Here is a 16,217-nt window from a genome sequence, read left to right on the forward strand (position 1 = left end):
TAAATCTTTCTCTTTTCAGTTACTTTTAAATACAAAAATTTAAAATACATTTCACTAGATTTAAATCTTTAAAGTAGCTAAAAGTATGTATAAAAGTATTACCTAATTTAAGGTAATTATTCTAAACAATAACAAACAAAATCATTTTGCATGTTGTCCTTACCTTTACTTCTCTGTTAGAGGTGTTCAAATATGGAGTCATTAAATCTAGTCTTAAGAGTTCCACTGGTTTGCTTAAAGGTATACAGGGCAATGAGGATAGGTCCAAAAATACACGTATAGGTACCTAGAGAAAGTATAAATTTTTCACTTTCACTTTTTCTTTTTGTGGTCAGGGCTCAAGTTTTTCACTTCTACACATTCCTTTTGTGGTCAGGGATTGCTTTGTACTTGACTCAATAGTACTTGATAGAATACTTTTTACATTACCTCCTTTATATTCCCACATCAAGCTAAGGCTGGCTTTCATTAGAACTTTCATTGTTCCAGTACAAAAAGAATGAACAAACCAAGGTTTAGTCAGGTTAGATAATTTGCTCTGGTTTCCATTACCTGTAGATCTTTCATTTGGATGACAGCAGATTAAATTTTTTCTTAAGCCAAACAGCTCTAAAATTTTTAAACCAAGAATTTGCTTATGAAATAATGGTACAACACTAATGGAATTGTCTCAGAAATGATGCCAGATTCAATCAAACAATAGTTGATTTCATTTGGAAAATAAGTTTATTTCCAGAAGGCAGTGGCTCTCAATCTTGGCTGCAAATTAAAATCACCTGGGGAGCTTTTTAAAAGCCCAACTGTTCAGGCCACACCCCAAACCATCTGGCGTTAGGATCCCCAGATGTTTCCAATGTACAAAGTTGAGAATCACTATTAAGTGTTCTATCAAGTTTAGTAGCAATTGAATGCTACTATTAATACTAATGATTTTTAGCCTCATCCTCATTTGAAACAAAGGAAACTGTCATTTAAAAACCACTTTTCCTTGTATAAGGCGAAACAGGACACAGATACATTCACCTCTCCCTGGGCATCCTTGAAAGCATGCAGCCTTCATTCCCCATAAAAACTCAACAGTAACCCCACACCATTTCTAAGACTCCTTGTTATGCCTTTTGTTCCCATTTTTACATCAAACCAGAAGAAGCCTTAGATTCTCATGTCACCTCTTATCACCTGCCTCCTAATCCCCACACTGCTGAACCCATACCTCATAGTCGGCCCCCACTTTTATTTCTCACACTAACTGGTCCACTCCTGTCTTTTTTTCTTTTTTTTTTTTTTTAAATATAGGGTCTCACTCTGTTCCCCAGGCTGGAGTGCAGTGGTACAATCACAGCTCACTGCAACCTCCGCTTCCTGGGCTCAAGTGATCCTCCCACCTCAGCCTCCCAAGTAGCTAGGACTACAGGTGCCCACCACCACACTTGGCTAATATTTGTATTTTTTGTAGAGATGGGTTTTTGCCATGTTGCCCAAGTTGGTCTCAAACTCCTGGACTCAAGCAATCTGCCCTCCTTGGCCTCCCAAAGTGCTAGGATTATAGGCATGAGCCACCATGCCCGGCCCTCCTGTCATCTTTGCCAGTTCCTTCTATATAACCAACCAAACCAAGCTCATAACTTTATGAGTTCTCTAGAGTTCAGTTCCCAGCCCTCTCTATCTACATGCCCCCAAGCTATTTCATCCAGTCTTATGGCCTTAAATACCAGCTACATGCTGCTAACTGCCAAATTTAAATCTTCAGCCCAGAGCTTTCTCTGAATTCTTACCCAATTGCTCAGTGACCACAGCTACACACAAAGCCTGATCCTATTTTCCCCATTATCAGTATGGAAACTATTCTTCCAGGTGCTTTCACCTAAAAAAAAAAAGGAGTCCTCTTTCATAGCCCACATCCAACTTATCAAAAATTCTACCTTTATTTATTTTTAGAGACAGGGTCAGTCTTGCTGTTGCCCAGACTGCAGTGCAGTGGCACAACCTTGGCTCACAGCAGCCTCAACCTCTTGGACTCAAGCCGTCCTCCCACCCCAGCCTCCCGAGTAGCTGGGACTAGAGGGGCACACCACCATGCCTAGCTAATTTTTGTAGAGAGACAGTCTCACTTTGTTGCCCAGGCTGGTCTTGAACTCCTGGGCCCAAGCAATCCTCCCACTTTGGCCTCCCAAAGTGCTGGGAATTCAGGCATGAGCCACCACACCAGCCCTACCTTTAAAATATATCGAGGATCTCACCATTTTTGCACGACTTTCACTGCTACCACTCCAGTCAAAGCCACTGACACCTCTCACCTGGATTACTACAATAATTTCATGCCTTTGCCTGGTCTCACCAGTGTTTTATTCCTAACACAGCAACCATAGCAAGCCCTTCAAAACATAAGTCACATCATGTCAAGCCTCTCTGTTCAATACCCTCCAGTTGTTTCCTACCCCTTTCAGAGCAAAAGCCACAGTCCTTACAAATGGCCAGAAGGTCAACATCTGGCCCTTAATACTCTGACTGCATCTCTCATCACTCTCCCTCTTGGTGGCTTCTTGCTGTTTTTGATACTCCAATCATGATCTTGCCTCTAGCTATTTACACTTGCTGATCCTTTGATTTGTGTGATTTGCTCCCTTATTTCTTTCAGGCCTCTGTTTATCAGTTACCCATGAGTCCTTTCCTTAGGTGTAACCTATATAAAATAGTATATCCCATACTCCACACTCCCTTAACCTGCTTTATGTCCACAGCACTTCTCACCATCATAGCAGTCTTTTTACTTGTTTATTGTCTCTTCCAATGTAAATGCTAAATCCACAAGACAGTAAACTTCTCTCTTTATTTCATAGCCCTATTCCCCAAATCTAAATGTACATGCAGTAGACATTCAGTAAAAATTTGTTACTCTATCACCCAGGCTGGCGTGCAGTGTCGTGATTTCAGCTTACCGCAACCTCCACCTCCCAGGCTCAAGCAATTCTCCTACCTCAGCCTCCCAAGTAGCTGGGACTACAGGCATGCACCACCACACCCAGATAATTTTTGTATTTTTTGTAGAGACGGGGTTTCCCCATGTTGCCCAGGCTAGTCTCGAACTTGTGAGCTCGAGCAATCCGCCCCACCTTTGCCTCTCAAAGTGCCAGGACTACAGGTGTGAGCCACCATGCCCAGCCCATTTCTAAGTCTTGACTCCTTATTTCCTAAACAGAGGCTAACCCCCTTTTCCTTGAGCTCTGTTTTCCTAGGCTCCTGCATTCCTGCTCTCTGCAGTCTGATTTCTTAGAATCTGAGCATTAGCTGCTGATACTCATCAGCTGCCAGCCTGAGGTCTCAATGTAAGGGTTCAAGTTTAGAACATAGATCTTTTTTGGACAAAGACCACTGTTTTTCATAAGATTAAAACCTAGGACCCTTCTTCCATTTATGACAGTGATTCGGAGGCGTATCTAAAAACTTTTTTTTTTTTTGAGATGCAGTCTCGCTCTGTCATCCAGACTGGAGTGCAGTGGCACGATCTCGGCTCACTGCAACTCCTGCCTCCTGAGTTCAAGCGATTCTCTCACCTCAGTCTCCAGAGTAGCTGGGATTGCAGGCACGCACCACCACACCTGGCTAATTTTTGTGTATTTTTAGTAGAGGTGGGATTTCACCATGTTGGCCAGGCTGGTCTTGAATGCCTGACCTCAAGTGATCCACCCGCCTGGGCCTCCCAAAGTGCTGGGATTACAGGTATGAGCCACCACACCTGGCTAAATATCTATAAACTTTTATCAGCAGTCATGACAAAATTCCTTGGTTATTGTAACCTCTAGGTTGATTTTTACCTATAATAAGTTCCTTTGTTCTAGGAACTTATTATAGGTAAAAATCTAAGTGCTCTTAGTCACTGTGATTAATCCAGCTAAACTTTAGTCACTGTGTTTAGCTAGATTAAACAGTGACTAAAGAGAGAGCGATGGTAGACTGTTCAACAGCATCCTGGTTGAACCTCTCCTCTAGACACTTACCTGAAACTGGTTAATAAAAGGTGCTATATTTAATCCAAGAGTACGTTCTGTTCCTTGAACAGCATTCTCCTCTAGGAGTGTCTGTGATTCCACAAGCAACCCAAACATCAGCACATACTGAGGAAAGATCTTGCCTCCAGATTGTAGTAAACACCTAAGGAAAAAAGTACATATTTTAAAAAGTTCTTGGGGCAGGGCGACAGTGGCTCATGCCTGTAATCCTAGCACTTTGGGAGGCCAAGGTGGGTGGATCACTTAAGCCCAAGAGTTCAAGACCAGCCTGGGCAACATGGCGAAACCTCATCTCTACAAAAAATACAAAAACTAGCCAACTAGATCTACAGGTGGCATGCACCTGTAGTCTCAGCTACTTGGGAGGCTGAGGCAGGAGGACTGCTTGAATCCAAGAGGTAGCAGTTGCAGTGAGCCAACATCCCGCCACTGCACTATAGCCTGGGTGACAGAGTGAGACTCTGTCTCAAAAAAACATAAAATAAAAAAAAAAAACCCTTTGTAATCCCCTACATTGTATAAACATCAGTAACTAAGAATCACGATAAATTAGTAAAGAGCTACAGATTACATAGAGTCTAATGGACTTTCTGTTATTCATGGCTGGTATTTCAGAATAGTAAACCACTAGAAATAATTTCCCAAGTCAAAGTAACTACTGATCAGTGAAAGAGAAAAATGACAGGTTAGCTATTTAAATGGACATACGTCTTTAGATTCAGGAAAGAGTCATCAATGGATGCTAAAACTAGTAGGTCAAAGTTTGATTAGGAAAATATCCTTTTACAGTCTCAAAGTATCACCCCCACAAATGACTTATCACAAAGGGGGAAACAGTAACTTACTGAATGGAGAAATGTGTAGATACAACTTAAACCATGTGATTGTATTAACATCAAAAACAATGGGACAGGCTGGGCACGGTGGCTGATGCCTAAAATCCCAACACTTTGGGAGGCCAAGGTGAGAGGATTGCTTGAGCCCAGGACTTCAACCCCTGCCTAGGCAACATAGCAAGACCCCATCTCTACAAATAAATAAACTAGCCAGGTGTGGTGCTGCACACCTGTAGTCCCAGCTACTCAACAGGCTGAGATGGGAGGATCGCTTGAGCCCAGGAGGTCAACATTGCAGTGAGCAGTGACTGCACCACTAAAGAGACATGAAAACTAAATGGAATATATGATCCTGGATTGGATTCCAGACAGGAACAAAAAAGCTACAAAGGACATTATTGTGACAACTGGTGAAATCTGGATAAGATTTGTAGCTTAGATAACAGTATTGTGTCCCTGTAAATTTCCTGATTTTAGTAATTGTACAGTGATTATATCAGTGAATGTCCTATGCATTCCAAGGTATTAGGAGTAAAGACACATTGTATCTATGGTTCAGGGAAAGAGCCTGAAATGTTTTTTCCTGAACAATTTAGCGGATGTGGCAAAATAGTAATAGTTTGTGAATCTGAGTGTAAGGTATATGGTAAGTTCTTTGTATTATTCTTTAACTTCTCCAAAGGCTTAAAAATTATTTCAAAATAAAAGGTTAAACACTCCAAATGCAAAATTTAAAAAAAAAAAAAGTCCAAATACTCTAATACTGGAGGAGAGAGAGTCAAGGGTTAACAAAATCCTTTCTCTTCCTACAGTTGACCTTGGGTTTACCTTCTCTTTCCCTGAAAATCTTATAAGAATAGAATGTCAGCTGTGTTTATCAGGAACACTGCTTATGGTTAAAAAAAAAAAAAAAAAAAGAATGCCTCTTAATAGGTAGACTATATCTGGATGGAGAGAACTACGAACAAAGGATAAATGCCTGACAGGAACCCATACCACATGTGGGCTTCCCTGAGAGTGTAACCAGGTGTTCATATTGCTAGGCCGTGGAAGCTGTGCCCATGGGAGAAGAGTTGCTATATGAAGCTAAGGGCTGTTAAGTCAAGGCAGCTTCCACACCTACCTATGTAATCTTGTTTCCTCACACCTGAGCTATGTGCTATGTGGGAAGGGAGAGAAGGGTGGATGGGCCACCTACTGACATCCAGTGAAATAGAGGTGGAGGATACTTTAAACCAAGCAATTATTTTCATTTGCCACATTTACAATCAAATGTCAAATCTACATTTTTACTGAATATTCCAAGCTTGTTCCTATTTGAATTTCTAGAACAGGATACTAGGCAGGTGAACTTTATATTATCATATGTACATTTCACAGTATGTTTTTACTCCTAAGTTAAATAGAGTAAGAATCCACTTATAAAAATACAGAACTAAACATTTCACCAACACATTTGTTCATATCTTAAAAAGTAATTCATATACATTTCCAAAATTATATACTATGTAGTCTCCCTAAATAGATCATTAAAACCTAGACAAGCTAAGCTATAAAACACCCCATTCCTCAAAACTACTTTGGCACTACTGCTCTTGAATTAGATTTAAATTAATTATCTGGTCTCTTACTAAACTGATTATCTCAATTTTATAACCACTTAAAGATATCTAAAGCAAGGACAATTAAATTATAATGACAAGACATGGCAACTAAATGCAATGTAAGACTCTTGATTAGAACTAGAATGGGAAGAAAAGCAATGAAGAATATTACTGGGGTAATGGAAAATTTTAATATGCACTATATATTATATAATAGTGTTTTATCAATGTGAAATATCCTGAGTGATAATTTTATTGTGATATGTAGGGGAAAACATTTGTTCTTAGGAAACACATGCTAAATACTAAAGAAAAGATGAAGTTTATGATGTCAGCAATCAACTATCAAATGGTTCAGTAAACTAAACAATAATCTAGTGTTCTCTGTTATTATTCTTGCAATTTTTCCTAAGTTTGAAAATTTTCAAAATAATACATTTGAGGAAAAGTTAACAAGGAAACAGTCTGCTCTTGTAACAGCTCACTCTCTCCTAAAGACAAGCTAACCAGAAGCCATATCCCCAGCCGTGATGTGAGAAGCACAGATTCAGCAAGGAAAGTTAGAGATAACTCCTAAGTGTAATGGCACCAGACTGATAAAGATAAGTCATGTTCCTGAACCAGGATAATCTCTCTTCACCCACTAAATGTAACGACATGATCCTTCTGAGTTGTAATAAATCCTATATTCATAAATTAGCCTAAAAATGGACTCCACCCTGACCCCAGTGCTTTACTACTCATTGTTGCTATTCCTTTCCTATCAATTTTTTGTCATAATAGGTAGTCTGGTAGAAATTCAGTCTCCACAGTTAGTGAAATTTCACACATCTTAATAAAATTGCACAGCTCTTAACCAAATTCCAATCTATGCCTTTACCAAACTGGCTAAAATTTTATGTCTTCCCAAATCACTGGAAAAATCTTTTTTCCTCAAAAGGATCAAGTTTAATCCTGAAAACTCATGTTATTATCTGAACAATTGAAGTTATCTGCTAACTGTGATCCATTTAAGTGAAAATCAGATCTAATTTTCTTCAAGATCACAAAGGTCTCTGAAAGGAGAGACTAGCCACAGAACTTTATGTTGCTTGACTAACAACCCTCCACTCCCCAAATAGCCAAAGAGGTATCATTCTATGAAATTAGCAAGCTAAAAAAGCACACAGGTTAATAAAAGCTAACCTTATAGCTATGTAATCTATGGGAGAAAGAGAGTTGGAGAATGATACCATGTGGGTCACTTAGGTAGTCTTAGGAACCATTTCTATTTATAAAACATAGGTTGAGCCCAGGAAGTCAAGGCTGCAGTGAGCCATGATCATGCCACTGCACTCCAGCCTGGGTGACAGAGTAAGAGCCTGCCTAAAAAAAATAAAAACAAAACTTCTGACACGAAGTGGTGGTGGTGGGGGGGGGGGGGAGGGGGGTGCAGGGAGGATGTTCCCACTCCAAAAAAATTCTCAGACACCTTTTGAGTATACTACAATTCAAATCAATTCTGACACTACCTGGAGTTAGCATCAGGTGCTATAAAAGCTCAGTCCCACATGAATGCCCCCAGTTCTGATGCCAATTGTAGGTCCTGGACTTTCAGTACTTTTGGCCACCTATAAATCTGAAACCACCTTTGCAAAAATTATGGCAGTGAAAGAAATCTAACATAGCTCACTCCATTTTGCTTCTAACCTCACAAACTGATGGACCCAAGCATAAGGTAAGCTAACTGTGGCAGAAATTTTAGTTTATAGTTTAACTTTAAAGCACGGATGATAATAGTCCCTTCCTGAAATGAACCCCCTCCTTGTTCAGGGACCAAAACAGCCACTGTAAAACTAAGGAAAGGCCACAAGGTTAGGATTATGGGAGGAGCCTGAATTCTGCTAAAACGTAGGCACAGTTAAATGATACCCAGTCATTGTACCCTAGCTTGCTCTTCTATAATGCCCTACTGCTCAGGAATCATGGAGCCAGAGGTCACAAGATGTGTAACTGCCCCAATTGCTCCTGTAGATAACATCAGTATTGTAAAACCTAAAATTGGTCTTTGAGACATTTTTCAGACTCAACTACTTCTATGACTCCCACCCAGAAAGTTGACTCAGCACAGGAAGATCGTTTTTGACATCCCTATGATTTCATCCCCAACCAATCAGCAGTATCCATTCCCTAGCCACCAGTCCACCAAATTATCCTTTAAAACTAGCCTCTGAGTTCTCAGGGAGGTGGATTTGAAAAACATGTCCCATTCTTCCACTTGGCTGCCTTGTGATAATTACACTTTTCTTTTTTTTTTTTTTGAGATGGAGTCTCACTCTGTTGCCCAGGCTGGAGTGCAGTGGTGCAATCTCAGCTCACTGCAACCTCTGCCTCCCAAGTTCAGGCGATTCTTCTGCCTCAGCCTCCTGAGCAGCTGGGATTACAGGCACACATCACCATTCCCAGCTAATTTTTGTATTTTTAGTAGAGACGGGGTTTCACTATGTTGGCCAGGCTGGTCTCAAACTCCTGACCTCAAGTGATCCACCCACCTCGGCCTCCCAAAGTGCTGGGATTACAGGCATGAACCCACCTAAACTTTCCCTACTGCAACTCCTGCTGTTCTCACTGTATTGGCTTTTCTGGGCAGTGGGTAAGAAGAACCCATCAGGCTGTAACAAATCAAGGGTTCCCACAATGTCCTCTTTGAGTTCAATAATTTGCCAGAATGGCTCACAGAACTCAGAAAAACACTTTACTTATATTTACGGATTTATTACAAAGGATACAACTCAGGAATAGCCGAATATAAAGTATACATAGGGCAAATATGATATTGTGATTATAATAAGATACATATATATCTGGTCTTCATCTTGTTTCCTGCCCCAGAACTCCTAACACCCTTGGAACCTACAGAATGATAAGAGTGTCTTCTGTATGCTAATGAGATAAATGATGACTAAGGGCCCCTACCTAGCCCTAGGTTGGGGGCTAAAAGACCATGGCAAGATTAGAGGATTGGGACTTTCCATCCAACCCACTAGCCTCCAGTGAGAGGAGACACACTGAAGGTTGAGTTGATCACTAATAGCCAGTGATGTAATCAGTCATGCCTACATAACAAAGCTTCCATAAAAACCCAGAAAGACAAGGTTCAGAGAGCTTCCAGGTAGCTGAACACATGGAGGTTCCTAGAGGGTGCCCAGAGAGGGCATGGAAGCCCCATGCCACTTCCCACATGCTTACTCTATGCATCTCTTCATCTGGCTCTTCATCTGTATCCTTTGTAATATCCTTCATAATAAATGAAATGGGCAAACATAAGTAAAGTGTTTCCCTGAGTTCTGTGAACCATTCTAGCAAAGTAATGGAACTCGAAGAGGTGGTCTCAGGAACTTCCGATTTACAGCCTGTAAGAAGTACAAGTGACATACTTGTAACTGGCATCTGAAGTAGGGGGCAGTCTGTGGAACTGAGCCCTCAACCTGTGGGACCTGACACTATCAACTAAGTGATAATCAGTTTAGTTCTCTGTTATCTATGCTTGCAATTTTTTTTTCTCTGTTATTATCCTTGCAACTCAACTTATGTATGTGAATGAGATGAATGGTGACTAAGGCCCCCTCCCTACCCTTAGGTTGGGGGCTAAAAGATAGTGTCAGATCTCAGCTAGGTTAAGATAAAATGACCATTGCCTTGAAACTCTGCTTATCTTTACTAACATTAAGTGTTTTGTTGTTACTTACATTACTGCAACTGCTAGGCTCCTCAGAAATCTTTTGCAAAGCTAAATGATACTTCAGAACCATCCATGCCTTCAGCAATGAAAAAAATAACGTTGTAACTCAAAAGTCTAACAAACTACAACAGACTGGGTAATTTATAAAGAACAGAAACTTATTTGGCTGACTGTTCATGGCAGAGGGCAGAGAGAGAGAGAGAGAGAGAAGAGGGGGAGAGAGAGAAGAGGGAGAGAGAGAGAAAAGTGGGAGAGAGAAAGGGAAAGAGGGCTGACCTCATCCTGTAAAAAAAACCCACTCCCATGATAATGGCCTTAATTCACTCATGAGGGCAGAGCCCTCCTGACCTCATCCCCCCTTAAATATCACACCTCTCAACACTGTTGCACTGAGGATTAACTTTCCAACCCATGAGCTTTGGAGGAGACACTCAAACCATAGCCATGGTTTTTTAAAAAAACAAAAAACGAAAGAGCTTACCAAACCTTCAAGCTTTCATCTGTATTTTAAACTAGCATGAGTGAATAGAACTTAAGAATGAACATTTTTTTTTTTTTGAGATGGAGTTTCACTCTTGTTGCCCAGAGCTGGAGTGCAATGGCGCAATCTCAGCTAACAGCAACCTCCGCCTCCAGGGTTCAAGCGATTCTCCTGCCTCAGCCTCCCAAGTAGCTGGGATTACAGGCATGCGCCACCACGCTTGGCTACGTTTTTTTTATTTTTAGTAGAAACGGGGTTTCTCCATGTTGGTCAGGCTGGTCTCAAACTCCAGACCTCAGGTGATCTGCCCGCCTTGGCCTCCCAAAGTGCTGGCATTACAGGCATGAGCCACTGCATCCAGCAAGAATGAACATTTAAAAACAACTGCAGGCCAGGCACAGTGGCTCACACCTGTAATCCCAACACTCTGGGAAGCCAAGGCAGGAGCCCAGTTACTACAATACATCACATTAACAGAATGAAGACCACATGATCATCTCAATGGACGCAGAAAAAGCATTTGACAAAAATCATACTTTCATTATAAAAGCATTCAACAAACTAGGAATAGAAGGAAACTACCTCAACATAATAAAAGCCATATATGAAAAGCCCACAACTATCATGTTAACATCACCACACTTAAAGACTGACAGCTTTTCTCCTAAGATCAGATACAAGGGAAAGATGCCCACTCTTTCCACTTCTGTTCAACACAGTACTGGAAGTCCTCACCAGAGAAATTACACAAGAAAAAATAACATATCCAAATTGGAAAGGAAGAAGTATAATTATCTCTATTCACAGATGATATGTCATATATAGAAAACTCTAAAGAAAAACAACAACAAAAACCTGTTACAACTCATAAATGACTTCAGCAAAATTATGGGATACAAAATAAACATGCAAAAATCAGCTGCATTTGCATGTACTAGCAAAGGCTAAGCTAAATAGAAAATTAAGAAAAGAATCCATTTATAATAGCATCTAAAAAATAAAATACTTAGGAATAAACCTACCTGGGAATACTTAGGCAAAAGACTTGTTTGTACACTGAAAACTACAAAACATTGCTTAAAAAAAAATTTAAAGACACAGATGAATGGAAAGGCACACTGTGTTCATGGATTGGAACACCTGCAATCCATATCAAAACCCCAAGAGTGTTTTTTGTAGAAACAGAAAAATTTACCCTAAAATTTATATGGAATCTCAAAGAACTGTAAACCGCCAAGACAGTCTTGAAAAAGAACAAAGTTGGAGGCCTCACACTTCCTGACCTTAAACAAAGTACAAAGCAACAGCAATCAAGACTGTGGTATGGTACTGGTATAAAGACAGACATACAGACCAACGGAATTAGAAACAAGAGCCCAAGGCAGGCACGGTGGCTCACGCCTGTAATCCTAGCACTTTGGGAGGCCAAGGCGGGCAGATCACAAGGTCAGGAGATCGAGACCATCCTGGCTAACACGGTGAAACCCCATCTCTTTTAAAAATACAAAAAATTAGCCAGCTGTGGTGGCATGCGCCTGTTGTCCCAGCTACTTGGGAGGCTGAGGCAGGAGAATCCCCTTGAACCCAGGAGGTGGAGCTTGCAGTGAGCTGAGATAGCGCCACTGCAGTCCCGCCTGGACGAAAGAGTGAGACTCCATCTCAAAAAAAAAAAAAAAAAGAAACAAGAGACCATATAAATAAACCCACAAATTATGTTCAGAAAACATATCCGAAATATGTTTTCCAAAATATACAAAAACATGTATATTTTTGTATACACCATATACAAAAATTAACTCAAAATGACTTAAACAACTAAATATAAGACCTTAAACTATAGAACTTCTGAAAGACAATACAGGAGAAAAGCTTGAGGACACTGGATTCAGCAATGATTTCTTGGATATGATATCAAAAGCTGTTTTGCAACCAAAGCAAAAGTAGACAAATAGGACTAAATCAAACTTTAAAACTTTTGCACATCAAAGGAAATGATCAAAAGAGTGAAAAGGCAACCTATGAAGTGGGAAAAAGATATTTACAAATCATACATGAAATAAGGGGTTAGTATCCAGAATACAGAAATAACTCCTACAACTCAATAACAAAATAACCCGGTTAAAAAATGGGCAAGACTTGAATAGATATTTCTCCAAAATATGTACAAATGGTCAAAAAGTGTATGAAAAGATGCTCAACATCACTAATCATTAGGAAATTCTGACACATACTACAACATGGATGAACCTTGAAGACATTATGCTAAGTGAAACAACCCAGTCAGAAAAGGAAAAATAAATACTGTATGACTTCACTTGTTTGAGGTCTCAAGAGTTAGTTAAACTCATAGAAACAGAAAGTAGATTGCTGGATGCCAGGATCCAGGGTGGGAGGGGAGTACGGGAAATTGTCATTTATTCAGTATAGTGTGTTTTACAATATGAAAGAGCTCTGGAGATAATTTACATAACGAGGTGAATATACTTCACACTAATGAAGTGAAAAATGACTAACTAAATTTTAGGAATATTTTATCATAATTTCAAAACAATTTTTAATAAAATAAAATGTGGCTATAAAGTGATTATACTGAATTTTTTCACACACATAGAAGAATTTGCAAATTCATGTGTCACCATTCTCAACAGTCACACTGCAACTACAAAAACAAAAACAAAAGAAGATCCCCAAAATGGTCCATTATTCAAAACATGTCTGAAATACATCTTTGGTACTAATTTAACCAATTTCTTTACTTTCTAATTTAATTAATTTAAAAAAAACTGAACTTACCAAATTTGAATAATGACATTATAAAAAGGCCTCCACAAAATTTCTGGCTATTTACCAAAAAATAAAAAAAAATAAATAAAACCACCTTTGCCACTGCTGTTTCTCCTAATCAATGTATTGTTATGAAGGCAATTTCAAATACAAACTTTTTGATAAAAATCACTCAATTAGCCGAGATCACGCCGCTGCACTCCAGCCTGGTGACAGGGCGAGACTCCATCTCAAACAAAAAAAAAAATCACTCAATTATCAAAACTTACCTAATTGTACACATAGGATTTCATCAGTATGTATACTTTAAAACCTATGAACCTATAAGCAGTGGCACATGCCTGTAACCCTAGCTACTCAGGAGGCTGAAGTGGAAAAATCACTTGAGCCCAGGAGTTCAAGACCAGCCTGGGCAGCACAGTGAGAACCACCACAACCCCACCCTATCCCCACCCCATCCCACCGGACCCCATTCTACCCTACCCCGTGTCTAAAAAAAAAAACGAAAAAACAAAAAAAAAAACTATAAACTAATACTGAACTCTCGTTGGTAGTTTTGCTTTCCACAGTAGTATGTGTTAGCAAGTTTGAAACAATGTTATGTGGATTCTCCCTATGAGCAAATGAGTAAGTATATTCATGTTAGTGAGAGCCAGGCTTTTATTGCTGGAGAAAGAATATAAATATGAAAAAAGGGAACACTATAATGTACCATGTGATAGTGGATTAGAACTGAAGGTATCAGTATTCACTCATGATTTTATATAAATAGATAAATTAAAAATACCTTATGTGTGATTGTGCACGTATATATGGATTCATGCGTGTGTACATGCACAAAAAAACACACACATCCTCTTCCTAGCTTTTTCAACTCAGAGAGCCTAAAAGCAATGACCAGTAGCAATGAGCATACAGACCTATCATTAAGATCTTGTTTTCAGCCGGGCGTGGTGGCTCATGCCTATAATCCCAGCACTTTGGGAGGTCAAGGGGGTGTGGATCACTTGAGGTCAGGCGTTCAAAACCAGCCTGATCAACATGGTGAAACCCCGTCTCTACTAAAAATACAAAATTAGCTGGTGGGGTGTGCCTGTAATCCTAGCTACTTGGGAAGCTGAGGTAGGAGAATCGTTTGAACCCAGGAGGCAGAGGTTGCAGTGAGCCGAGATTGAGCCATTATACTCCAGCCTGGGCAGCAAGAGCGAAACTCCGTTTTAAGAAAAAAAAAAAAAAAAAAAAAAAAAATATATATATATATATATATATATATATATATCTTGGTTTCAAAATATAGTTCTCCACTAAAAGGAACCAAAAGGAACCAGAGTCCCTTGGAGAAAAACTAATCCTAAGGCTGGGGTTGAGAAAAATTCAAGATGAAAATAAAACATCTGGTTGCACCAAAGTAAAAACATGCTCAAAGAATTATGGGAACGTGTCAAAAAGACACAGGAACTAGTTTAAAGGACCTCCCACTGGCCAAACCAGCGATGATTTTAGCAGCAAATGAAGTCACATGTCCTGAAAAGTAATGCTTGAGGAGCATACAGTGATCTTGACTTATTTTTACAGTTAAGCGATTAAGAACTTAAGGAATTTACATAAAATCTGACCTCAAAAAAGAACAAAGCCAAAAGTTATTATTTTGTGTTTTACCTGGATATTGCAGCTTTTTCCATTATTTCCTGCTGAATGAGCCCAGATGGCTCAATGACATCCAATATAATTATGCTCCATAACTTGTCTGATTTTGGCCTTTGTAACATAGCAGATTCATCCTCCACATGTCTCAGCCAAAACTCAAGTGTTTCTTTAGGAAAGTGATTGGCTTCAGATATGAGGTCCAGAGCAATACGATGCTGGTCTTTCTCCACAGAACTGTATGGTTTAACTTGCCCAAGTGTGCCAGCAATAATAGGCAGAATAGAGAAGCCTTCGGACACATCTAACACGTAGAAAGGTTCAAGGATGTTCTGTACAGTATTACTCTGTCCAGTTCCAGAGCTCATCTCATTCTGACGGTGAGTATCCATGGTCTGATACAGTTTCTCTGGAGTCAGTGAAGACAAAACTTTGCTCATTGCCATTTTAAAGCCTTCATGATATGGGATGTTGTTAAGCAAAGCAATTTCTGTAGATTCCAATATACATGTCTGCTCTACAGCATCTGGTTTACTGGTCTGAAGGTTAGCGAGGGCACTACAAAGTTCAGCCTCATTTCCTAACGATAACAAGTCTTTATTCTGGGTAAAACTTTTTGCAACATCCATTTCACATTCCAAACCCAAGACACTAACACTCTGGATTCTTAAGTAACAGTCTTGACAAGACACTTCCATCATCACATGGTCTCCAGGCTTTATCCAGTAGTCTTCATTAAATAGTAAGAAAGAAAAAAAAATATGGAGTACTTATAAGCCAGAGGATCACATAAACATCTCCATCCTCCATCTAGCCCCCCATTCTTTAGATCACTATAGAAAGGATTACAAATACTCATTTAATATACAAAAAACTAGGAAAACTCTACCAGATTTACTTAGGGAAAAACTGAAATTTGAATACTCAATTAACCAGTAGCATAATGGAGACATTTGAGAGCTCCATTATTGAACCTGAGACTATCAGTATGATAATGTTTTTAATGCCATCACTAGGTCTCTCCATATCCCCAAATTGGGGTGTTGGTGGAGTACTGCAGGGGACTCTATCATCTTTGGTAATAAAGGCTAACAACAACAAAGATAAAATTCAGGGATAAATATCAAACCTCACTTT

The 16,217-nt window shown here is 39.6% G+C and overlaps 1 protein-coding gene across 2 annotated transcripts in view; it reads right to left on the reverse strand.

The window, feature by feature from the left end:
• PRMT9 (protein arginine methyltransferase 9) overlaps positions 1–16,217 on the reverse strand; it is a 46,246-nt gene that overhangs the window by 423 nt on the left and 29,606 nt on the right. For both annotated transcript variants that reach the window (XM_004040469.3, XM_055384926.1), the window contains 3 exons: positions 15,096–15,810; positions 3,999–4,152; positions 164–286 (listed from right to left, as the gene is read on the reverse strand). In XM_004040469.3, the coding sequence (XP_004040517.1) occupies positions 164–286; positions 3,999–4,152; positions 15,096–15,810 (992 nt within the window). The remainder of the gene's footprint in view (positions 1–163; positions 287–3,998; positions 4,153–15,095; positions 15,811–16,217) is intronic.

Source organism: Gorilla gorilla, chromosome 3 (genome assembly GCF_029281585.2).
Source record: "Gorilla gorilla gorilla isolate KB3781 chromosome 3, NHGRI_mGorGor1-v2.1_pri, whole genome shotgun sequence".
NCBI classification, from domain to species: domain Eukaryota; kingdom Metazoa; phylum Chordata; class Mammalia; order Primates; family Hominidae; genus Gorilla; species Gorilla gorilla.